The 25,816-nt window shown below is 36.8% G+C and overlaps 1 protein-coding gene across 3 annotated transcripts in view; it reads left to right on the forward strand.

Moving 5' to 3' along the window:
- The window catches only part of LOC120530197 (putative Polycomb group protein ASXL3), a 262,912-nt gene that overhangs the window by 195,687 nt on the left and 41,409 nt on the right, over positions 1-25,816 (forward strand). For all 3 annotated transcript variants that reach the window (XM_039754458.1, XM_039754459.1, XM_039754460.1), the window contains one exon: positions 3,303-3,420. In XM_039754458.1, the coding sequence (XP_039610392.1) occupies positions 3,303-3,420 (118 nt within the window). The remainder of the gene's footprint in view (positions 1-3,302; positions 3,421-25,816) is intronic.

Consider the following 25,816-nt stretch of genomic DNA (forward strand, 5'->3'; position numbering starts at 1 on the left):
ACCGCGAAGGTAGTAAGGAATGAGAATGATGCATGTACGCATGCGCTGCACGGCTGCTCTGCTGTGTGCTGCCGAGAGTTGATCCTACAATAAAATTAAAATAAAAAGAGTAATAAAAAATCATCACCCCAAAAGTGGACAGTAGACATCACGTAGTATATGTGTACCAAATTTCAGGTCAATAGGTCAAAATGGTTTGTGAGCTACAGGTGATTTAAAATCCTAGACAGACAAATGAACAGCCACGGTAGCGTATTATATAAGAAGATATTTCTTGTTTGTTTAAGTGGTTTTATCAGCATAATGAACAGCATTCTTCATGAGGGTAAAGGAGGTTTTACAAGTTATTACAAAACAAGTAGAGCAAATCAAACTTCCTTCTCATACATTATTTACAGGAAAGGAAGGCTGGATATTACAGGATAATATTTGTTTTTGCTTTTTTCTTTGTAATGTATATATTAATATATCAGAGAAAATAAATTGAATTAGCAATAAAAAAAAATAGGAAAACCATATTCTTGGCTGTTAGCATATACCCCAAAGTCCCTTCTGATTCTTGGTTAATTTAAATGTATGCTTTGCAAATACGCTTCTCTAAAGACCCTCAAGATTTAAAGCTAGACTTTGTCTCACTAGAGATTTCAAAATAGTTACCCAAGGGTAGGCAGTAAAGGCATTATTGACTTCAAATATTACTTTAGCTAATTTGTCATAAGTTAGGAATTTTTTCAAACATATTTGCTTCACTTTGAGAGTCTTAAATGTCAACAAAACAGAGCTAAAAATAAAATCAACAGAATTCAGATAAGGCTATTAGAATGCGAGTGCCTGTTAATTTGCAATGTAATCTATGCCATGATCTTCACCAGATGGTGTCCCTCCCTGCTGCTCCAAGCGATTTGTATTTCTGTTTAGATTTATGTACATATTGTCTGTAGGCGTACATTTTATTTATTTTCCTCTGTGATTGGAATATTCACTGACAGATAATAGGTCGGCTTCATGTTACAGATTATTTTTTTCTCTTTATGCTATTAAGTGTGGATCTTGAAGCATAGTCCCAGTGGGGTAGAGCTAAGCAGTGTTGTCAAGGTCTTCTCTTGCAGTGTTTGAATTTGAAATTGTGTGAACAGCAAGATGGAGAAAGCCTAAGTAAAATAGCTCATCTGTAATTTACAATTTTCCAAAATAAGCCTAAATGAACAGCCTTGAAGTGCTTCATTTCTGATTCACTAATGTACAGTTATACAGAATAATAGTCATTGCTACAAACTCCTAATTGCTGGACATCACACTTAAATACTGTGCATAATTTTCAAAGTTATTAGCTTGTTCACTAGAGAGCAACAAGCAAGCTGATATTTTCTAATTAGCAAACACTTTCACGACTACACTCTGCTGAATATAAAAAGCTTGAAACATTTTGTCTTAATTTTATACTAATGTACTAATCCATATTTTTATGCTTACAACATAGATGATCTAAATGTCTACAAAACAATGTGTTCTGTAATTAGAATTCATGTTCATTGGGGGAGAAAAAAAAAATTACATGAATCAATGGCCCTGTCAGTTTTATGGTAAACGCTACAGATCTGTAGGCTAGTGATAGTGATTTTTCCCGTGGGTTGTCATAAATATTTTATTCAGTTGCTTGGCACAGTACTCCACAATTACGTTTACTCTTTTCTGCCTAATATTTGCCCTGTAAAAATATCCCACTGAGTGAATAAAGTGCAATGCTGACATTTATAAGTATTTTTAAAAAGTAAACGTATTAATATAGGAAAAAAAGCTTCAACAGTTTTGAACGCATGCTATATTTAAGTGCTATAAATACTGCAGTTTCCCATAGTACAGGATTTGTAACTGCATTGGCAACTGGCACATACAAAAAATACAAAGTATATTACTGCTGATGTCAAAATAAACTGTAGCAGTCTGTTGCAATGCATTATTTGTCTATTATATTACACAAGACAGTTTTTTAGCCTGAAATATCATTTTATCCAGTTCCAAGTAAGTAGGGGAGAAGGTAGATACTACCTTCCTAAAATATTCTTGCAGACACAACCATAAAATAGGAAACATAATTTATGAGACTGTGACATCCGTTGTTAAAGAGGAGTCTGAAACTATCTGGAAGATCAATCTATTGTGTGAATCTGTGGGGACCAAATATCAGTGAATTCATGCTTCCTACTCCTGTTGCCACTGATTGGAAGACATTTTATTGTACTGATGTTTAATGGTATTCATTTTATCTTGGGAGGCAAGGTGGCACAGTGGTTAGCACTGCTGCCCCACAGCTCAGGTCACTATTTGGCTAAAATAATCAGTCCAGCATAGTTGGCAGATGCTTCCCTAGCCCACAGTGACATGTAAAAGACTATTGCACAATTGTAATCCATTCAAAACTAATTAATTTTCTCCTTTACTATTGACATTGATGCATTTTGTTGAGTTGATGTAAAGTTCCCAAACATTTCACTCAGAGTACCTATAGAAAGTCATGTGGACTAGAGAAGAACATGCTCTCACCACAGAACAGTGCTAGGATTTAAATGTAGGTTTCTGGAGCTGTAGCACTACCTCTAACTATTGTGCCACATACTGTAATTATAACAGAAAATATTTTAGATTTTATGGCAAATTAAGGCTAGTTGCTCTTAGTGGCTTAGTATACTTTTACATCACTAGAACCTAGTGTTATATTTTTGTCATCTTTTAGTACTGTTTATGTAAGTTTATATACATTATTTCATTAAAAATACAATAACCCTTAATATTTATACATATCTAAGTGATGTGTGAAATAATGTATAAGCAGTGTGGCCTTTCTTTTCTTAAGGACTAACAGTAGCATCAGCAGAATTTGTTGTCTTCTGGGGAACTCACAGTGCATTGAAGCTCTTCACAAATCTGCCATTGCTGATCCTGATGGAGTTTATTTACTTCATCCATTAGCTTTAAAAGATTGTAAATCTAAATCTAAATAAGCTGGCATCATTTATTTATTTCCTTTTTTTACTTTTAGTCTTCTGATCCATCTGTGTAAACTTAAGCTGACAGTTGCAAATGTACAGATCACTAGAGCATGCTAATCATGTTTTACAGATTGCTGTTAGGTCTCTGGAGGAGAGAAGAACACTTGAAGAAACATCATCATCTTTTCTTCACCTCTCTTATCTTACATTACAGAACATTATGTTAAAAATGGGAAAACACTTTGCATAGAGTCACTTGTTTAAAAATTGCCTTCAAATTGTTGCGCTTATTACATTTTTTGTTTGTTTCAGGCTTTACGGCAGCAGCACAAAAGAAGAAATGGTGTTTCAATGATGGTGAACAAGTCTGTGCCCCGTGTTGTATTAACACCACTAAAGGTCTCTGATGAGCAGCCAGAATCTCCAACAGGTAAATATAATAGCTATTAATGATTTTAAAAAGTATTTGTCATAGTAACCAGCCTAGACTGCACAATAGAACTTTTATTTTTATCTAGAGGGACAGTTATAATTTATTGTTTTGCAACAGTGCCAGCCTTCATAGTTGTGGCTCTAAATTGAAGGGCAGTAGTGCTTGGTAATTTGTGGTTATTTCACTGTATATACAGCCCTAGTGGAACTTAAAACATTTTGCCTGTCACTGAGATAAATGATTGGGGGCTTGATGTGCTTTGGGCGTGCTCTGTCTCTGGGTATGTCAGAGGACTGGGACTGCATGAAGTGGGTTTTAGCCTCACCTGGGGAGGCAAAAGGGAGGGTGGGGGTTAAGGGGAAGAGAAAGAGAGCAGGCTTGATCTATATCTAATCTATCATCTCAATCTTTATAATTATAACTATCAACGTAATAATAAGTAGGAAATTAAGACCTAAACTATTTCACTTCCAGTTAAGACTATAATATGACACCAAAAACTCAGAATCAGTGTCTCCATGATGGGACAGTTAACCGTAAGCTGGAATGTTAAAGGCCTGAATCACGAATTAAAGAGAAAGAAAGTACTTTCTCACCTAACAGGTCTAAATGCTAAAATAGTATTTTTACAGGAAACCCACTTACTAAGTAAGGATCAGTTCCGGCTGCAAAAGACTGGACTGGCTAGATGTTTGCTTTTCCCTTGACCTGCCATTCTCCTAGCTATCTTGCTGTTTCTCCTAAGACTCAGAGTCTTTTGGATTTATTAGGGGCCGACACTTATCTTCAAATCTTGACGCCTGTTTAATGTATTATATGAGATGCAAATCCTCCTTACATTAAATCTTAACAGTTTAATCGTGTCATGGACCGCAATAGAAGTAAAATCCTGCAGTACTTCTTTGTATTCCTTGCTTTGTGCTCCAACAGGCTCCAGTGTCATTTTAATTTTGTTTTTAGCGTAGAAATTTAAATGAAATATTTGAAAATTTAAAAATGTGGTGGTGTAGTTTTTTTTTTAAATCTGGTTCCAATATTGTGGTTATAATAAGTCAATGAGGCTTATCACAAAAATTCATTTTGAAAAAAAAAATCATGTCAAAATGAGGAATAACATGACCATTTTTTTGATAATGTCATTTACATTTAGTTAAGTTTGACATTAAATAATATAAAAATATATACATTTGAAATCGGTAAAATGTTGTTTAAAATGTCATTGTATAAAGGTGCTCTCTCCAAATATAGTATGTATCCAACTTTGTCTTATAGAATTCCATTTAATTTCACTTTCAATTAATGAAACACATTTTCTTCTATTTCATTAGTACCAAGAAACAGGACAAACCAGTCTAAGCCTAATTCCAGTTTTAGTTGCATCTCCCTTTTCCCAAAGATTCCTATGCCACAGTCCAACTACCAGCAACAATTAAAAAAATAAGGTGGCACTAAATATGGCAAAACTAAAGTAGCATTTAGTACAAACAGTCCCTAACAGTTCTTAAAAAATTATCAGGAACTAAAATGAAAGCTTATTGTCGAGCCTGCAAGGACTTGCTTCATTCACTTAATAACACTTTCTAGCTGGTTAATATTAAAAGAGTAAAATATATTTATGTATTTTGCTACATAAAAATAATCCAACCAAATGTACTTGAAAGTGAAAACAAATGTAAAAAGTGCAACCAAGAAGAAGATAACTGCTACAAAATAACAAGCAAAGGATGCCAAAAAGTTTGACATTCTATCAAATACTTTATGAATATGGAGAAAATATCTGGTGCACAACCCTGTATTGCAGTCATGTCGATAGCCCTGAGTATTAAAAACTGTATTGCAGTCATGTCGATAGCCCTGAGTATTAAAAAATAAGGATAATGTCATAAACATGAGATTAAATTAATTTGAAGGAGGCAGGCTGTAAATATAGAGTAGATGGATAGTCAATAGTCTGTAGCCAGGGAGATAAAAAAGAAAATGGTATCAAAGGTCAGAGGACAAAAACTAAAACTAAACCAAAGTAAACAAAAGGAGGATTTCCCTATCCAAAGTCAATTATTTTTATGCTTTAATGCCTACAATACTCACAGAAACATTGACAATCACAAACAGCACAACTGTGAAAATGTGATTTGAACACAAATGCTAGAGATCACAATAATGTCGTGTTCAAAAATAGTGTCATGCTGAAGCCACCAAAACAATTAAAAAATATTAACCATTATTAAAAATAAAATGTAATGGCAAAACAGATTCCTAAAAGTACAAAAATAAGATTTATTACAGTATCCCAGTGCTTTCCTTCAAATCTTCTGCATGGATTTTCAGGCAGATATTTGTTCCTTATGTTTACTAATGTCAAGGTACAGATAACATCTTCATGTAAAACTACTGGAACCATGCCATCATTCTTACTGCGATAGAAACCCAGATAAAATAATCAGAACTCATGAAATGAAGCATCTCAATAATCAAAATGACTATCCCCAAAATGTATTAAATAGGCTAGAGTATACAGTATGTTATGTAATTAATAACAATATTAAAGGAAAATTACCCATGTAGAAAATTATTTTTTTAGTTACACAAAAAGAAATAGTTTTCTAAGAATCTAGCCAACACATGTTAACATATTACAGCTAATAAATCTGGAACAAATGGGTTTTGTAAGTGATCAGAATATCTAATTTACATAGATTCTTACCTTAGGCATATAAACATGTCTGTATTGTTACCTGATCCAACTAACCAAATAGTACATTTAAATAACACTGGAGAAATTGTACATATTATTCATCAGAGATATACAGTCATATGAAAAAGTTTGGGAACCCCTCTCAGCCTGCATAATAATTTACTTTCAACAAAAAGATAACCGTGGTATTTCTTTCATTTCGTAGGAACATCTGAGTACTTGGGTGTTTTCTGAACAAAGATTTTTAGTGAAGCAGTATTCTGTTGTATGAAATTAAATCAAATGTGAAAAACTGGCTGTGCAAAAATTTGGGTACCCTTATAATTTTGCTGATTTGAATGCATGTCACTGCTCAATACTGATTACTTACAACATCAAATTGGTTGGATTAGCTCGTTAAGCCTGGAACTTCATAAACAAGTGTGTCCAATCATGACAAAAGGTATTTAAGGTGGACAATTGCAAGTTGTGCTTCCCTTTGACTCTCCTCTGAAGAGTGACAGCATGGGATCCTCAAAGCAACTCTCAAAAGATCTGAAAACAAAGATTGTTCAGTATCATGGTTTAGGGGAAGGTTATAAAAAGCTATCTCAGAGGTTTAAACTGTGAGTTACAACTGTAAGGAATGTAATCAGGAAATGGAAGGCTACAGGCACAGTTGCTGTTAAACCCACCCATGTCTGGCAGGCCAAGAAAAATGCAGGAGCGGCTTATGCGCAGGATTGTGAGAATGGTTATAGACAACCCAGATCACCTCCGAAGACCTGCAAGAACATCTTGCTGCAGATGGTGTATCTGTACATCGTTCTACAATTCAGCGCAATTTGCACAAAGAACATCTGTATGGCAGGATGATGAAAAAGAAGCCATTTCTGTACTCACGCCACACACAGAGTTGCTTGTTGTATGCAAATGCTCATTTAAACAAGCCAGATTCATTTTGGAACAAAGTGCTTTGGACTGATGAGACAAAAATTGAGTTATATGGTCATAACAAAAAGCGCTTTGCATGGCGGAAGAAGAACACCGCATTCCAAGAAAAACACCTGCGACCTACTGTCAGATTTGGTGAAGGTTCCATCATGCTGTGGGGCTGTGTGGCTAGTTCAGGGACTGGGGCCCTTGTTAAAGTCGAGGGTCGGATGTCAACAAATTCTTCAGGATAATATTCAAGCATCAGTCACAAAGTTGAAGTTACGCAGGGATTGGATATTCCAACAAGACAATGACCCAAAACACAGTTCGAAATCTACAAAGGCATTCACGCAGCGGGAGAAGTACAATGTTCTGGAATGGCCTTCACAGTCCCCTGACTTGAATATCATCGAAAATCTATGGGATGATTTGAAGCAATCTGTCCATGCTCGGCAGCCATCAAATTGAACTGAACTGGAGAGATTTTGTATGGAAGAGTGGCCAAAAATACCTCCATCCAGAATCCAGACACTCATCAAAGGCTATTGGAAGCGTCTAGAAGCTGTTATATTTGCAAAAGGAGGCTCAAGTAAGTACAGTGGTACCTCAGTTTGTGAGCATAATTCGTTCCGGAAACATGCTCGCAATCCAAAGCACTCGTATATCAAAGCGAATTTCCCCATTAGAAATAATGGAAACTCAGATGATTCATTCCACAACCCAAAACTATTCATATAAAAATGATTAATACAAAATATAAAGTAAAAATACATAAAACAAATTAACCTGCCCTTTACCTTTGAAAAGAATCATGGTTGGTGTAAGTGAGTTTCTAAACTCTTTTGGGATTCCACCCAACAGGGCGACAGGCAGAAGAGCGTCCTGAAGCAACCGCAGGCTCCAAGCACTGTAGCAGCTCGCCGTTAAAGTGAATCTGAAAAGATAGCGAACATGCTATAAGCGCCTGCCGTTGATGGGTAATACATGAACATCATAAATGCGCAGGGCACAGTATTACTTTGCCCCGTTAGTGGCAGATCCCGCTACAATAAATAACCGTGCTCTTCCTGTTTCAAGCTGAATAAAGCTGGTGTCGCTAAAGTACTGAGACTCAGCTTCATGTTTTAGGGTGCAAGACAGGGACTCACATGTTACAACACACACACGTGGTCACCATGCTATAGTTAACAGTATACGCTCGTATGGATGTTGAGTATGAGTGAGGCATGCCGACTCAGGTGGAGAATGGGAGACGATTACCCACAATCCCGCAAGCGAGAAAGAAAAGAACCATTAGCTCAGATGTGATCACGTGGTGCTTGACAGACGAAGAGCATATGTACTACTTGTATTGCAAGACATTGCTTATTTACCAAGTAAAAATTTATTAAAAATTTTAGCTCATCTTGAAAAACACTCACAAATCAAGTTACTTGCAATCCAAGGTTCCACTGTATTGTAGTAATATCTCTGTTCGGGGGTCCAAATGTATGCTCCTGTCTAATTTTGTTATGATGCATATTGCGTATTTTCTGTTAATCCAATAAACTTAATGTCACTGCTGAAGTACTACTGTTTCCATAAGGCATGTCATATATTAAAAGGAAGTTGCTACTTTGAAAGCTCAGCCAATGATAAACAAAAATCCAAAGAATTAAAAGGTGTTCCCAGACTTTTTTATATGACTGTGTGATTAGCACAGTATCATTTACTGCGGTATGGATGTTCAGACTATCAGCAAGCAACTTAGCTTATTTATTTATAACTGTTATTCATTTTTGAGTTGATTATATTTTTAACTCCTATAGCCTAAATGGAAAATAAAATCTGCTAATGTTTTTAATGTTTCCAATGAATTTCTCTATACTTACATTTGGTTCAATTACTACCTGCAGTAGAGGTGCACATCCAACATACACTTGGAAAAACTGATTGTAATCATCCTATTTTTGAACTACTAACATGAAAAAAAAATTTAATTACCAACATATTTGCTGTAAAGACTATAAAGAAATAAATGCTATAAATTTGGGGTTAATGTGTTTATATTATCATTGGAAATGGAGAGAGTATTAGGAACAAGACAAATGAATTGTGAGCCTCTGTTCAATATCTTTCAGAGATTCTTTAATCCTGTCTGACTTTGGAAAAATGCCTCACAAATATTGACCCAGAATCACTTGTTGATTTGTAGTTGAAGACAAAATAAGAACCCCAGGAAGCAAAGGAATGTAGTGAAGTGTTCATATCAATCAACAGCAAATACTGTAAAGCATTATCATTATATTGTTTTCAAAGATCATATTTTTTGCCACTACAGCTGTGTAAAATCAGAAGTATTATTCTTTACATTGCTTCACTGTCCACTAAAGTGACCAGTATTGGTATTTATAGACTAATGGCCAGTTGCAACAAATATTTTCTAAGCAAAAACAATTGTGAAGTGCAATAATGTGTTTCAATCATTAGACAGCAGTCTCTGTGTTTAGTCTTAAAATAAGAAATATTACAACACCAAAATAGGCAAAATATTGCACACACAAATTTGTAGACTGAAAACTATGCTTGTTTGGATAGGATCCAGCTTTCCTGCAACCCTGTTCATAAATAAATAAATTGAACACAGTGTTATTGCTTAAAACATCTGCTGTACAACATGAGTCTAAAGCTACATATGTAGTTATTTTTTATTTTATTTGTTGACTTGTCTATTCCAAATCAAACAAAATGACAAGCATGATGTATCATGTGCTGGTGTACTACTCCATATGCTTGGATGCATTTAAAGATGTTTATACATGCATTTTGTTAGGGGTCATTTCACTGGACTATACAGGTAGTCCACAGGTTACGAACATTCGACATACGAATGGGGCCGCAACTGCGACTCATGCACCTCAGTGACTGCCACTCCATCATCTTCGGCCTGGGGACACCGCAAGGGTGATTTCAGTGCTTGCGCAGTGTAGTGTCCCTCAGGCGGCTCCCGCCGGCAAGCGATTTCATTGCCCGCCCACCACACACAGCTGCCCCGTTCGTTCTAGGTGGGCGGCTGGTAATGCTGCAAGCGGTGACCCGGTTGTCCCTGAACGGAGGCTATTAAGGGTGAACAGGGCGGCGAGGGGTAGCATTGTAGTGTGCCTCGGATGGCTGCATGTTGAATGGTGGTGGTGGTGTTGCAGACGCTACAGGGAGCATACTGTAGTGGAGGTGACTGTGAGGTGGGCTGGTGACCGCCCCTCGCTGCCCCCATTCATTCTCAATAGCAAGCCTGTTTGTACTGTTACACACATAGCAGGAATTTGTCTCTTGTCAGTACAGGGTGGCCCAGATCTAATTATGCAGATCCATATTGTCTGGATGACTTTGATTTATGCAGGGACAATTGCAGTTAGGAGCGAAGACGATTCTTAATGTCGTCAGTTCGCACACTTCTCAATGGTCCGGGATTTTTTGGGTGATTTTGTATGTAATAAACTGAATAAGTTATAGCGTAATGAAAATTGCATAATTAGATCTGGACCACCCTATACATCAGACGTGTTGACGACTGGTGTCTTCCTGCTGTGATAGCTGTACAGTGCTGTGCAGAAGAGCTCATCTTAACCTTTTGTCATCACCCTTCAAGAATGTCTCTGAAACACAAACCTGATGCAAGTGCTGGTGCTACAGTAAAGAAGAGAAAAACCATCATCATTGAAAATAAAGTAGAAATAATAAAAAGGTCAGAAAGAGGTGAAACTCCTTCATTGGTAGAGCTCTTGGTTACAGTCAGTCAGCAACAGCATTTATAAAAATAATGTATGTGTTCTGACTTACATACAAATTCAACTTAAGTACAAACCTACAGTCCCTATCTCATACGTAACCTGGGGACTGCCTGTACAGTGATGGTGTTTGAGAACGGCCTCCCTTAATGGCCATACTTCCCTCTTATTGGGCTTCATTCTGGTTATCAGGCTGCAGCAGTAGTGCTCTGAGAATGTAGAACAGCAAAAGATGCATCCGACTACAACAGCAAACATAAGTGCCATTTAAATACAATTAGGGAAATCTTGTGCCACTGATCGTTTGCTGCCTAGGCATTTCCCCATACAGCGTATGACAAGAAACGCAGCTGCTAGTGACCCAAGTAGATTGTGAATCATAGGATACTCCCTAATTATAGTAGAATTAATTATAGTAGAATTTAATATCTCCACTCTGGGTGATCAATGCACCAGCTGCAATTGTGACTGTCTCAACTAGTACTGTGGTAATATCAATGGCACCTATCTCTCCAGGACTTTCCTAAGTTTTGGTGGGTCAGATGATATCTTATAATATGTATATTCAATCTATTAGATTTGCAAATAGTGAGGTGGGTAGGTTGACCATCAAATAAAATTTTCTAATTGGGCAGACTAGGGTTAAGGAATTTCAGGACATGCTGATTTCCTTAAATAAAATAAATTATTCTAATCTCTGGTTGTGCTTTTATTAAATTTATCTGCTTTGTAGGTTTGTCTGTCCTTTGGTCTGTTATGTGTTTTTGGAACCACAAGTAGTCAATAGATCAATAAATTGTAACACATGATTAAAGCTGCAAGCAGCGCCACTGGATCTTTCAAACATCTTTAGAGCAGTAATATGTTTAATCATAGTCTCAATGATTCTGTTTATCCTGTTCACTAGATGCTTGGTCTGATCATTTAAAGAATCATACAATACACATTAAAAATAAGGCAGTAAAATAGGTGATTTATATGTATTGAACAGTTGCTTAATGAAAATGAAAACGTGTAGGGCATATTTAAGTCATCATTTTTCTTTATTGCATGATTTCTTTTTGTTTGGTGTGATTTTTTTATTTTTATTTTGTTGTAACATGTATGAAATTAAGATTTGCTTTTAACAACAATAAAGCTTACCTTGACTTATAGAAACATCAATACAGATGCATGCTGTATTATGTGTCACTAAGAGCCAGCACAGGCTGCCATGCTCATTTGCTGCACATCACACTTTGAAGAAATGCACCTCAAAATTAAACTCATTATGCTAGAAGTTTTTTAACATTTGAGTGTATTTTGGTTTTTAGAACACAATTATCTTTTTGAATGTTTATAATTTCAGGGCCATCATAAGCAATGTTCTGAAGGGGAAGCATGAAGTGGGTGTCAGTTTTACAGTTTTGAGAAATGACTAGTGAAACATAAGAAATCATTAAATTAAATTACGTTTTGAAACAAATAATTAAAACAACTGAATCATTGAATAACATGATTGCCTTTCTTCATGGTTGTTAGTCAGTACTGTGAAAATAGAGTATACATTATCCAATAATTCCAGTAGCTAAATATTAAACTACAGTGAAATCATCATATTTTGCAGAATGTATACAAATGCATATCATGACTTCTCTCTGTGGAATTCTTGTGAAGGCTTTGCCTGGTAGTCTTGTCAAATTTTAGATCTAAAGTGCTTGCAATATAGCGGGTTCCCAAATGTAAATGTAGATAAGAACTTAAGTTTCTGTAATGTTCCCTGTTTTGGTTCCCTGCAATTTGAGAAGGTGAGAAGTACAAAATGATATGTCGTTAAAGTACAAAAATAACTTTTAATTCCTTGTCTCACATTGCTATGCTATTTGTCATCCATGCAAATATTTTGAACCCTGTTTTCTCCGTTACAAATTGGTGCACAGTGATGTCTTTCCCAACAGAAATAGGCACAAGGGAAAAACCAGCCCTGAATATAGCTACTGAACATTTTAGGAGCATTTTCTCACTTGGTGATAGTAGGCCAATTTAGAGAGATTAGTTAACATGACAGTTTGTCTTTGGGATGCAAGCAAAAAAACTTACACACAATAGGGATAACATTAAAACACCATGCAGTGATCACATTGGTAAATAAACTCGGGTCTCTTTGAGATGTGAGATAGCGGTGTTGATCACTGTGCCATTGCCCATCAGTTTGTCTAGTGTTATAGTTAATTAGCAAACATGTATATATATACACATATTGTGTTTTTTTTATTCTTAATTTGTATTGCATCTTTATTCAATTTTGTAATTTAATTAACAACAGTTACTTAATTTCCCATTAGTCCAATATGACAGACCTGTTAAATTGGCAAGCAGTTCAGAAAGGAAGAATGTGTCTTCTCAGACAGATCTCATCCACTAAAATTCAGCATTTGAGCTCTCATCATTAGGTCATAGGTTCAAGTTACTGAGAATAAAAATTAATGATCTAAAAAATTCTTAAAATGGTATATTTTATATCACATTCACAACTGCATTTTCTTTTTCTTTGTACAAAAGAAAATAAAATAACTTTTTGTCTGCCTTTTTTTTTTAACAATATGTCATTGTGTGACAGCGCGGCTTGGCTTCTGCTCACATTCTATTCTGGGAGTTTTTTGAACCCGACACCGTCGGTACTGTAACCAAGATGACCCAGCAGATGAGGACAAACACACACATTGCAAGTGGATGGTGAAAAAAATGCAAGAAATGCTTTTATTATAAAAGAGAAAAAAAATCATGACAGAGTCCCCAGGTGCAATACCTAAATATCATAAATAAATAAATATTGTGAAATACAAGAGCAAAAATCCACTATAAAAATGGCACAGCTGGCACAATGGGTCTCCCCTGCTCACTTATTGCTCACAGAGCCAGCGGAGACATTAACAGTCATGGTCTTCTTCACCCAACCTCCGTCTTGGCTGCCCTCATGGCTCTGGCCAGACCGTCTAAGGTTGGTCCTCCTCTCATCATCCTTCATGCACCCACAGTCATACCTCAGATCCCTGGAGAAAACCATGCTCGTGCCCACTCTACACAAATAATCAATGGGTCAAACCAGCCTCTGGAACACCATTTCATTTCTCCTTTGCAGGGCCCAAGATCAAACTGCCTTTCTCCCACTAGCCGAATGGCCTGTTTCATCTCACCATCCAATGCTGCTCTTTCCACAACCTGTTTCCATTCTCTCTCACACATCCATTTTATTTCTCTCCCTTTTTTCTCACCCCTGACCCATGCAGACTCATTTTAAAACTGTTAGATAGTTGAGTGCAGGCGTGAGGAGCCGCTACCTCCGCGGCAGCATGGAGACTGATTGGTTCATCTACCTCTGCACATGAATGCAATGCTGTCAGACAGTGCCTCTGCAAACCGCGGAGTGAAACGCATTTATTTACACACCCTCACACCTGCTTAGAGCCTGCACCTGCACAGGGCGCGATTATTTGTTTAAAATCGGCAGTGAGCCACAGAGCACATATCACACATGGTCTTTCTAAAATAAGCCTGCTAACCAAATTTTCTACTTGCGACAATAAAATTTTAATTGAATTAATTGGAAATAAACAAAAAATAATTATATTCACAACTGAAAATGGTGTAAATATTAATTACTTTAGCTAGCTGAAAGTTATTCAACAGCAGTTTTAACACTATGCTACCCATCTAAGATTACATGAAATTTAAGTGATGAATGTGGACCTCATGTTCTTTTATTTTATGCATGGGTTGTCTATTTGGTCTGCTTTCATAATACATACCCAACACCTTTCCCTTATGGCAACCTTTTTCTCTTATTTTTTGCTGTTTCCTCTCACCATTGTGTGTCAAACTGACCACTCTTAGGGCCGATTAATACTTAGCACTCAAAATACGCATAACACGCAACATGGCTGCCATGTGTTCCCAGCGTTCATTTGACGTGTCATCTGAGCACATCCTCAGAAATTAATGCAACATGTACATGAGTTGCAGTACCAGCTAAAAATCAGGGGGCGCATTGTGATCAAGTAGAACTTGATGTCAAAGTCTTTGTTTGCTATCAGCATTTGACAGAAAGCCGCTTTACAGATCCTACAGGATCGATGTGCATGTTTTGATGTTTGATGAATGGTTCGATGTGGTGAAGCTAAATGCCAACATAAAATACATTCATGGTGCTTTTATATTTAAGCATTGCATATTCCCCAAAGTAACGACACGATACATTTTAAAGGTCTCGCATGCCATCTTTATTTTTTTTTTTTGTACCTTCACAACAGCATCAGAATGTATGGCAGCATATTTGAGCCACAGAGAAAAAAATTTAGGGACACAGTGTAAAAGGTATCTTTTGTGATTAAAGTAGAAATTTCAGCTTTAATCTCGAAATGTCCACTTTAATCTCGTAGTTTATTTTATCATTAAAGTAGACCATCTAAAACTTCATCTTAAAATTGACCCAGTTCATTACGTGCTTCTGGGGCTTCCTCCTGAACTGACAGCAACGGCAAGCAGCAATTGCCACATAGAACACATTCAATTTATGATATGCCAGATCTCTGCACATTTAGAATCCTTAGATTTATACTTGATATCACGTGCATTAAAGTATGTATTTTACATTTTACAGATACAGATAAATGTTACAGACAAATCATTAACTTAATTTAAGTAATGAATACGGCAGCGCTTCTGCCTCACAGGGAATCAGTCCTGCCTGGAGTTTGCATGTTTTCCTGGTGGATTTCCACAGTGTGCTTCTGGTTTCCTTCCAGGGTCATGAAAGTTTGGGGATTTGGTGATGCTAAAATGATGCTAGTGTATGTGTGTGCTTTTTTCTGCCTTACACCCACTGCTTGCTGGAATGGGCGAATCCCTGGATTGATGGATGTAATCAATAAACATCCATACTTTTCAGAGATGTTGTGGCAAGGTGTTCTCAGAATATAATGGATGTTTCATGCAGTTCAAAACACAGCGAAGCTGAATGTTTTCTCACAGTGATGATATCTCGAACTGCCACCTGGTGGAATCTTCCATAGTTACGTAAAGTACACATGCAAGTATAAACAGTACACCTCTTGTGTAGCAGCAGCGTCTGCAGGTGCACGTGTCGCATCACGTGAAGTATAAACCCAGCTTTATAGTCTTAAGTGTTTTGCTGGAAAAATGTAGTAGTGGTCACTACAGCATTGGCCTAGTTTAGAGATTTTAGCCTATTTATGTCCAGGCTTTGGTTTCCCAATGTACGCATTGGTTTATCATTATTTTCACTCATCCATTGCCTGCCACTCAGAGTTATAAGTGATTAGTATTACAACTACAAACCTTGTTCATGTGGCCCAAGTGGGTGCAGTAGAAAGTTTCTACCACGCTGCCGTTGGTGGCATATAACTTCAGACAATAGAGTAGGCAGATAAGACCATTTTTTAATGTTTAGACCCTTATTTAATATTTTGATTATCATTTGTGATTTTTTTCACTCTTTTTCTAAATGTCTTGACTATGTGCACATTTTTCTTCCTAACCTTAGCAACTGGACGGACACACAGATAGATACACTGAATCACAAGCAGGTAGGATAAGCTGATTTCTGTCCATCCAACAGTTACTGTTTGCTGGATGTATTCAGCGTTCATGTTTGTTGTTCACCATCTACTGGAATGTATTTTCTAATTCATGTTGTAATACAATTCATTGTATTTTTCATTCCAACAGATGGTGTATCACAAACGTTAGCACTGCTTTTTCAAATCCCATACCAAATACCATATAATAGAGACATAGCAACCAGATGGACACATATAAAAAACAGGCAGTTGTCCTTTTATTAAAGTGGATATTTTTCTGAAATGTACTTTATAATACTATACGGAATGTTACAATTTGCCTACTGAAAAAACACCCAGTTGTAGACCCAGGAAGTCCCAGGAAGTCTCTTAAAAGTACTTGAAATTTTACTTCAAGACAGATTTGATTGGTCTGTCTGTCTTAGGGTTTGAGCACCACAACCCCAGGATAAGCTGATTGAGAGTAAGTGAGTAACATATATATATATTTTAGTCCCATTTACATTCTTATGATATGGACATTTTCATCTTCATCTGACTCAATTTTCTTTTATGCATTCAGCATTGCAAACACCATTGCAATTCTTTGTGTGTTTTTAAAGGAAAAAATAAAATATGTGCCTAATGTACAATTAATGTTTCTTTAAGTTGTCTCTATTACATTAAGCAGGGAGTTCAGAAGTTAAAGCCTTTCCTTTTGTGCTTTTCAAAGAACTGGAATATTAACCTTGGCAAAAGACCAAGTTTTACATATTTTGTTCATAATATGAAGCAAATGTTAAACATATTTTTAGGAGTTTTTTTCTTCATTCACCATTGTGTAAGATCTCCTGAGAATCAGGTACTTTCAGAAAGATATTTGTTTCAAAATGAATGCCAAATAATTTCTGATCTGAAATAAATTTTGTATTGACAATAAAAGTCCATGTTGCAAACAGATGGGAAGAATTACATGCGGTGCAGTATAATTTCCTATCTAAATTGAGGCTTTCATATTGTCTGGCCACCCAGCATCATAAAGAAAGAAAAAAAATACAGGTGGTGAGATCTGTTACAAAAATTGTATCAATATGCACATTGTACAAGGTCATTTTTTAAAGACTGCAAAAGAAGATCTTTCTCACATTGCTTCTTAAGTTTCTTCCTACTTTACTAGCAGTGAGATCCAACTATCTTGCCATAAAGTTCCAAGCTAACCCAAATCAAAGAGGTGTAATCTTGTTATTTCTTGCAAAATGAACTCCTTCTGGCCTTCACTCATCAATTTTAAGCCACGATTAAAATCTAAAAAAACATCCAATTGGCCATCCATTTACTCACTAATCTGCACACACCGAACACTTTATTAAGTAGACCTGCTGAACTGTTTGTTAACGCAGATATCTAATCAGACACTCAGTTCATTTAGGCTTGTAAACATTGTCAAGATGGCCTGCTGAAGTTCAAACTGAGCATCATAATTGGGAACAAAGGCAATTTACATAACTTTGAAAGTGGCATGGTTGTTGGTACTAGATAGGCTGGTCTGAGTATTTCAGAAACTGCTGATCTGCTGGGATTTTGTTGCACAACCATCTCTAGGCTTTACAGAGAATTATTCAAAAAAGGGGAAATATCCAGTGAGTTATAGTTCATAGGGCAAAAATGCCTTGTTGATGCCAGAGGTTATAGGAGAACAGCCAGACTGGTTTGAGCTAATAGAAAGACAACACTATCTCAAATAACCACTTGTTACAACTGAGGTATGCAGAAGAGCATCTCTGAACACACAGTACATTGCACCTTTATGCAGATGTGCTGCTGCAGTAGGAGACCACACCGGATGCTACTACTGTCAGCTAAGAACAGGCAACTGAGACTACTGTGTGAACAGGCTCACCAAAATTAGTCTGATGAGTCTCAGTTTCTGCTGTGACATTCTTATGGTAGGGTCAGAATTTGATGTCAGCAACATGAAAGCATGGATCCATGGATGCCTTGTATCAACAGTTCAGGCTGATGCTGGTAGTGTAATGGTGTGGTTATATTTTGGCACACTTTTTGTCCCTTATTACCAAATGAGCATTGTTTAAATGCCATAGCTTACTTGAGTATTGTTGTTGACCATGTCCACCCTTTATGACCACAGCGTACCCATCTTCTGATGGCTACTTCCAGCAGGATAACACACCATGTTACAAAGCTCAGATCATCTCAGACTGGTTTCTTCAACACAACAATAGTTTACTGTGCTCAAGTGGCCACCACAGTTACCAGATCTCAATCTAATAGAGCACCTTTGGAATGTGGTGGAAAGGAAGATTCGCATTATGAATATACAGTCAACAAATCTGCAGCAACCGCATGATGCTGTCATGTCAATATAATAATAATAATTCTTTGCATTTATATAGTGCTTTTATCACTACTCAAAGCGCTGAGCAATTGCAGGTTAAGGGACTTGCTCAAGGGCCCAACAGAGCAGTGTCCCTTTTGGCATTTACAGGATTCGAACCAGCAAATCTCTGAGGAGTGTTTCCAGAATCTTTTTGATTCTATGCCATGAAGAATTACAGCAGTCCTGAAGGCAAAAGAGGGTCCAACCCTGTACTAGCTAGGTGTACCTAATAAAGTGGCCAGTAAGTGTATATTGTCCTTAGTTATGGGAAGCCGGTGCATATCTCATGTACAGGATAGAAGCCAACACTGGACAGGGCACACTCAAACACAACTGTACAGGGCCAACCTGGAGTCACTGTTTAGCCTAACTTGCACCTATTTGGGATGTTGGAGGAAAATTTAAGTTGAGAAAAGCTCAAGCAGACACATACAAACTCCAAATAGGTAGTGTGAAATATTGACTTAACAAATTTACTAATACATTACAAAGCAACTCTTTGCGCTCATTTTTTAATCAGTTAAGTAAAATGGTTAGGGGTAGCCCGTTCCTTGTATTGGTCATTCACAAAAATGTAATTAACATTTTATTTGACATAGTGCCTTTTAGTGTGGAGGGAAAACAAAAAGGATTATTTTATTAATGCCAACAATCCATTTGGATGCTGTTGCTATCCTTTGTACTTGTTGTATGAGGAGAAATCATGAGACTTAGTATACCACAACCCATTATAAAACCAAAAAAAAAAGTTTAACCACTTTCACTTTATATTTACATAAAGCACACTTTCAGGAGCTATCAGGCTGTAATTACACACAAACGCTGACTTTGTTAGCAAATTTAAAAACTGAAATGTGCACTCGTTGAGCAAATTATGTGCACCTGCTCCGTTCGATTTTCTAATCATCCAATCATGTTACAGCAGCACAATGCATAAAATCATGCAGATGTCTTACAGATCAGGAGCATCAGTTAATGTTCACAACAAACATCAGAAAAATATCTGATTTCAGATGCAAGTGATTTTGGCCATGGCATGATTGTTGGTGTCATATGGCCTGGTATGAGTTATTTCTGTAACTACTACTTTTTTGATTTTCACTTTAGAGTTCACTCAGAGTGATGCAAAAAATATTTAGTGAATAGCAGTTCTGCAGATGGAAATTCCCTCTTAACCTCCTTATCATTACATTTTTCTCAAAAAAACATAAAAGATGTTGCATTTTTTGGCTTGAAAACATATTTATTCATCTTTCTGCTGTATAACATGCAAAACGGTAAAATTGCACATGTGTGAGTGATGCGAGTGTCACTTTCAGGTTCCCAGAATCACTTTTGTTTTTACTGTTTGTTTCAGCTTCACTACTTAAAGACAGATTCACTTTGTCATCACTGCTGATGAGAGGTGTTTCTTATGAGATGTCATTATGAGGCTAGGAGAAGACACATTCAGGCCTGACGCTCATGTAAGACATGCCTATACCGCTGGCCAAGTAACAAGTCAAGTCAGGTTGGGGAGCATGCACTGGTACAGTGGTACAGTGCGCTGCTGCACCCACTACACGTTGAAACAGCTCGGCATCCCGGTTGTCAACCCCCCAGGCAGACACGCAGTCCAGTCCTACCCTCCGTAAATTACCCTCTATCTGGCGCAGCCAGGGGTTACATGGGTGACCCCTTGGCCTGGTCCAGCCACTCAGGTCCCCAACAATGAGGATCTTATGAGCTGGATCACCCTCGGGCAAATGAGCCACATGGCCGTAGTGCCGTAACTGATGCTCCCTTACAATGTAGGTAATGTGCCTCTTTGACACAAAGTCAAACTAACGGTACCTAAGGATTTTCCGGAGAGACACAGTATCAAAGGAGTCCAGTCTTCGTCTCAGGTCACTGGATAGCATCCATGTCTCGCAACCATATAGTATGGCCCAAGTAACGCTTGGCACTAATGTAGTTGCCACTTTTAGAGCCCAAGTAAACCTCGGGTCTTATGCAAAACACGTCTATGTAGTCCCCTGATAGACACTTGAGACTAATGCTTTTAGAACTGTTTTTACAGCCTGAGTGGTGCTCGGGTCTAACATTAAGGAGGTTAGAGGAGAATGGCCAGACTGGTCTGAATTGACAGAAAGGCTACGGTAACACACATAACCACTCTGTACAAATGTGGTCATAAGAAACACATCTCAGTATGCATAATTTGTCAGACCTTGAGGCAAATGGGCTGCAACAGCAGCATAAGGCCACCTTAGGTTCCACCAATGTCAGCCAAGAATAGAAAGCTGAGGCTGCAGTGGGCACAGGTTCACTGAAACTTTACAGTTGGAGACTGGATGGTTAATCTTGATTTCTGCTGTGGTGCGCAACAATAACAGCATTATTTCTACAGCACATTTTTATACACAGAATGTATGTGCTTTACAGTATGTCATAGAAATAATTACAAGGAAAGGAAAACAAGTTCAATTAGGCAAGAATAACAACAAGTACTAAAAATAAATTAATATGAGCTTTTGTAACATAGATATATAATTAGTAGAATAGTAGAGTTCTTATATATGACAATAAAACAATCTGCAGGAGTTGTACAGACTAAAGACCGTCCGGCCCCCACTGGGCACTCTGCATAAATATTCTTAAGTCATTCCTCATTGTTTCCAGGCTTTGTCTTGAGGACAGCTGGAGAACTTGATCAGAGCACAACAGATGGCTACACAGTACCTCAATCAGATGGTGGTGGCAGAAAATGCCATCACAGATACAATGGGTCAGAATTTAACATCAATAACATTCATGCACCTAAACTACTTTATATCTACAGATCAGATTAGTGGTGGTGTATTTCTTTGGGGAATGTTTTCATGGCACACTTTGGGGCCGTTAATACTAAGCTACCACCACTTGAATGCTGCAGCCTATTTAAGTATTTTTGCTGACCATGTGGATCCTTCATGGCCAAACTTTGTCCACCTTCTAATGACTTCTTCCAAAATGATAATGCAACATGTGATAAAGTCATCTTAAACTGATTTCATGAACATGACAGTTCAGTGAGCTGAATGCATGGCCTATCTATCACTAAGTCTGAATCTAATAGAACATGTTTGGGATGTGGTAGAATGGGAGGTTAGCAGTTTGACTATGCAGCTGCCAGATCGACAGAAATTGCATTATTAAATAATGTCAACATGGAAGAGAATCTCAAAGGAATGTTTCCAACATCTGGTCAAATTCATGCCACAGGGAACTGAGGCCATTTTGAGAGCAAAAACAGGCCCTATCCAGTATTAGTGTAATGGTCCTAATAATTTGCTCTGTGAGTGTATATACTGCCTCCAAATCAAAGCTAAAACCATCACAATAAATCAACATTATAACCCACTTTAACCATATAAAACATTTTCGGTATTGTTCTTAAATAAAAAAACTTTATGTATTGTTTAAAAAAAAACATTCTATTCTTTTAAAAAATTATTGCATTATTTCACAGGCAGGCTTTGTGGTAGAAACCTACAGATCTTCTTCTGCTGTGGTATGACTCTTGTATTGATACTCATTTACAAAAACATGGGAGTAGTAAAGGACTTCTAACCAGTGGCAGCAAGGATCTCACAAGCTCCCTCATTACACTTCTTCTCCTTCCAGTTTCACTGTTTGCTTTTTCCCTTTATATTTTTATTATAACTTTAAGATCAAAACCTAAAATCAGTTATTTAATATATTTTACTAATACTAAAACTTTCTAGGGCTGTAATTTTTACTGGTTTCTATATCAAAACCAATTTTAATCATTCTGTGCTTTACTGTAAGCCCTTTTACGAGATATTTTTGAAAGCATGCAAGGTAACACAGAAAGCAATGGTGGAAGCAGGGCCATTTCCTGACATATGCAAGCTCAGCAAGCACTTGTCTTGTAGCCAGTAGGTAACATTAATGTCACATAGATAAGAGAGATTAACAGGAGCAAGAACCCCAAAATTGCTGTGTTGCCCAGTGCTCCATAAAGGCTACAAGTGGCCCTGGATGTAAGTGATGTATATGTACAGTATATAATCCACCCAATGAATTATGTGATGATTCTCCAGGTCAAGACTTTGACATTTTATACATAGTACAATATGTTAATATTTCTTGAAGAGAAATTATGCAATAATGGCATCAAAAGGATTTATTTGAGCTAAAGAGTTCGGATCAAATGAGACATCATACCATAAAGGGTGAAACTGAATGCATTCGAGTCGAGTTTTTTATTGGAATTTTTTGAGTTTTCTTATCCATGTAAATGAAAATCTGTTGTCTACTCATATATTATGTATAAAAAATTTTAGAGATAATAGTAATTACTTTTGACTCTTAGATGACTCTTAGATTACTCTCAAGTAAGTCACAATTAACAAAGACAGAATTATACTAAAAAGCTTTTTGATTACATCTGTTGCAAATTGCCAGATGACTGTATTTTTTGCCAGTTGCTTACTTCTATCTGATATATTCCAAAGTACCAAGTATAGATTTTTCTCACAAACCTTCTTGAAAAGAAATAAAACTGTGATGGTGAAAAAATATTAAATACCTAATTGGAATTCAAGTTTCTATGAAATGTAGATGATGTAATAATCTTGACAGTATTTAAACCATTTTATTTAAAGCTTATTACTTCTTCTGAAGAATCTGCCAACAGCTCTTGTTTCTGTCAAAAGAAAATAAATTTATTTGACCCTTACATTTTTTTGTTTTGTCCTTGCCAGTAGTTTTTCCACTATGTGTCTGTGTTTTTTCTTCAAATTCAAAAAATTTAAAAGCATGTGTAAAATTAGTGTGTATTGTATATAGTTACAGAATAGCATACTGAATAAAAAGTTAAATACCAAAATAAATGTGTTTCATCATAATTAGTACTTTATTTTCTTGTCATATTTGCCGTTTGTCACTACTATGGCATAGCATAAAGAAATGTAAATCTTAAGTGTGAACAGAAAGCATCAGCCAATTAAAGCATCCAAAAACTAAAATTAATTAAATGCTCAATTTTCAGTATTCCATACATTTCCTGGTGTATTTTTGATATTAATACATTCTTAAGTAATTTTTATTTTAAACAGGAAAGACATTAGTAGGAGAAAATAAAAATAAAAATACATACTGTGGCCACTTGGTGGCATCTTGGGACCCCAAATCCTACACAAACCTAGTCACAGGTTAAAATAACATTTTATTTGGATTTTGTCTTCAATACAGATGCCACAAATCTTCCCTTTGCTTCAAAAACCTCCTAACAAGCCGAATTGTCTTCCTCCTCACAACTCTACCTCCTTAAGTTAGCCGAAGTGGGCCCTTTTACACCGGACCCAATTGTACTTCTGTCGCCAGAACATTGCACAAAGGAAGCACCTCAAAGTAGAGACAGCTATTCCCTTGTAGTTCCCCCTTTCTGTATCCAAAGAACCCAAGCAAGGATACCCAGTAGGACCATAGTTCCCAGTATGCCTTGCAGATGTTACTATGACTAGCATTCCCAAAGTATGTAAGTTCCAAAACCACTTCTGAAAATGTCCGCTAGATGGGGGAAATCCCATTAAAGACTCCAGCTAGACACAAGAGGGACTCATTAAATCTTTATAAAATAAAATATTTATTCTTCCCAAAAACTGATCTGTAGTGCTGTGGAGTTCTGAAGAGCACAAAAGACATACAGTGCCTCTTAAAGGCAATTCCAAAAGCAAACAATGTCCCAAGCAGAATCAAGTGTGGGGTCAAAAGTACAGAACAGGAGATCAAAACATCCACTCACATGTTAACTCACCAACTCCAGAGCACATTCACGATGGACTGCCATGAACTGTGGGAGACCACTGGATATATAAGGTGGAGAGCAGTTCCTGGACTGCCTTTTGGGGGACCACCCACATAACACACGAAACATATGACAGGGTTTGGTACAGATGCAATAAACACAAAAGAATACTGCAAATCATAAACAAAAAAATAATAAAGGTTACAAAAAATAAAAAATGTACAACAAAGACACAAAACAAGCATTTGAACCCTAGCCAGGGAAGGAACCCTGGCTGAGATATAACAGGTATGAGTATGGATGCACCCGCCATGGGGCACTTCCACCTAGTGTGTCAGAGGAGTATACAGTCTTAAAAATTTGTCTCTGCCTGCCCACTCATTCTATTGTCCCACCCGGGAAAGGGAGCGCAATCCATCCCAGCCTTTACATCAGTCCATTCTCACCTCCAATAACAATACATATATATGAAATTACATGTCTGTGATTGACTCACTAACTCACTGAAAAGAAGTTGTTGATTGTTGGTAAAAAAAATATTAAAAATGGTTTTCACCAGTGTATCGGTGAGAACTACAAAAATCCATCACAATAATCGTTTGCATTTAATAGTTGCAAAGGGTGATCTTAATGCCAGTCTAAAGTGATTGCAGAATAGTACAAATGGTAGCATGTCTTTCTGCAGACCAGCAACATTGTGCCTCAAGTCCCACCTTTTTTAACGTTATATAATGCATTGTTCTTTATTAGTTTTGCATGTTTATATTGAACTTAACTTTGTGTTGTTTTGGACTATATTCTTTAAACTCACTACTAAATTTGTACCATGTTAAATCTATTAAAATTATTAAAACTATTTTGGGCATAGTAAGGCTGTTGGCAGTAGACAATGTAACTAATTGAATAACTGTATTATAGAAGCCTAACATGTAAATTGTCTGTTGTCTGTATGTCTTTTTATTAATATTCAATGTGTATTATGAAAATGTTGTTGAATTTGTACATTGTGCCAATATGGCCATTCCTGCTTTGTCTTTAATTAGGACAGAAATGTCATCCCTCAGTCCCCACTGTATAAACTTAATGGAGATATATTGTGCACTCAAGTCTACTAAATAATTGCAGTTGGTTTTAAATAGACCTGTATATCAGCCTTAAAAATTTCTTGGCATGTAAAAGTGATCCTGAAGATAATACACCTCCATATTACTGTTACAAAGTAAAAGATTTTAATGCATCATTTAGAACTGCATTGATAGTGTTTTG

Source organism: Polypterus senegalus, chromosome 5 (assembly GCF_016835505.1).
Source record: "Polypterus senegalus isolate Bchr_013 chromosome 5, ASM1683550v1, whole genome shotgun sequence".
Lineage (NCBI taxonomy): Eukaryota > Metazoa > Chordata > Cladistia > Polypteriformes > Polypteridae > Polypterus > Polypterus senegalus.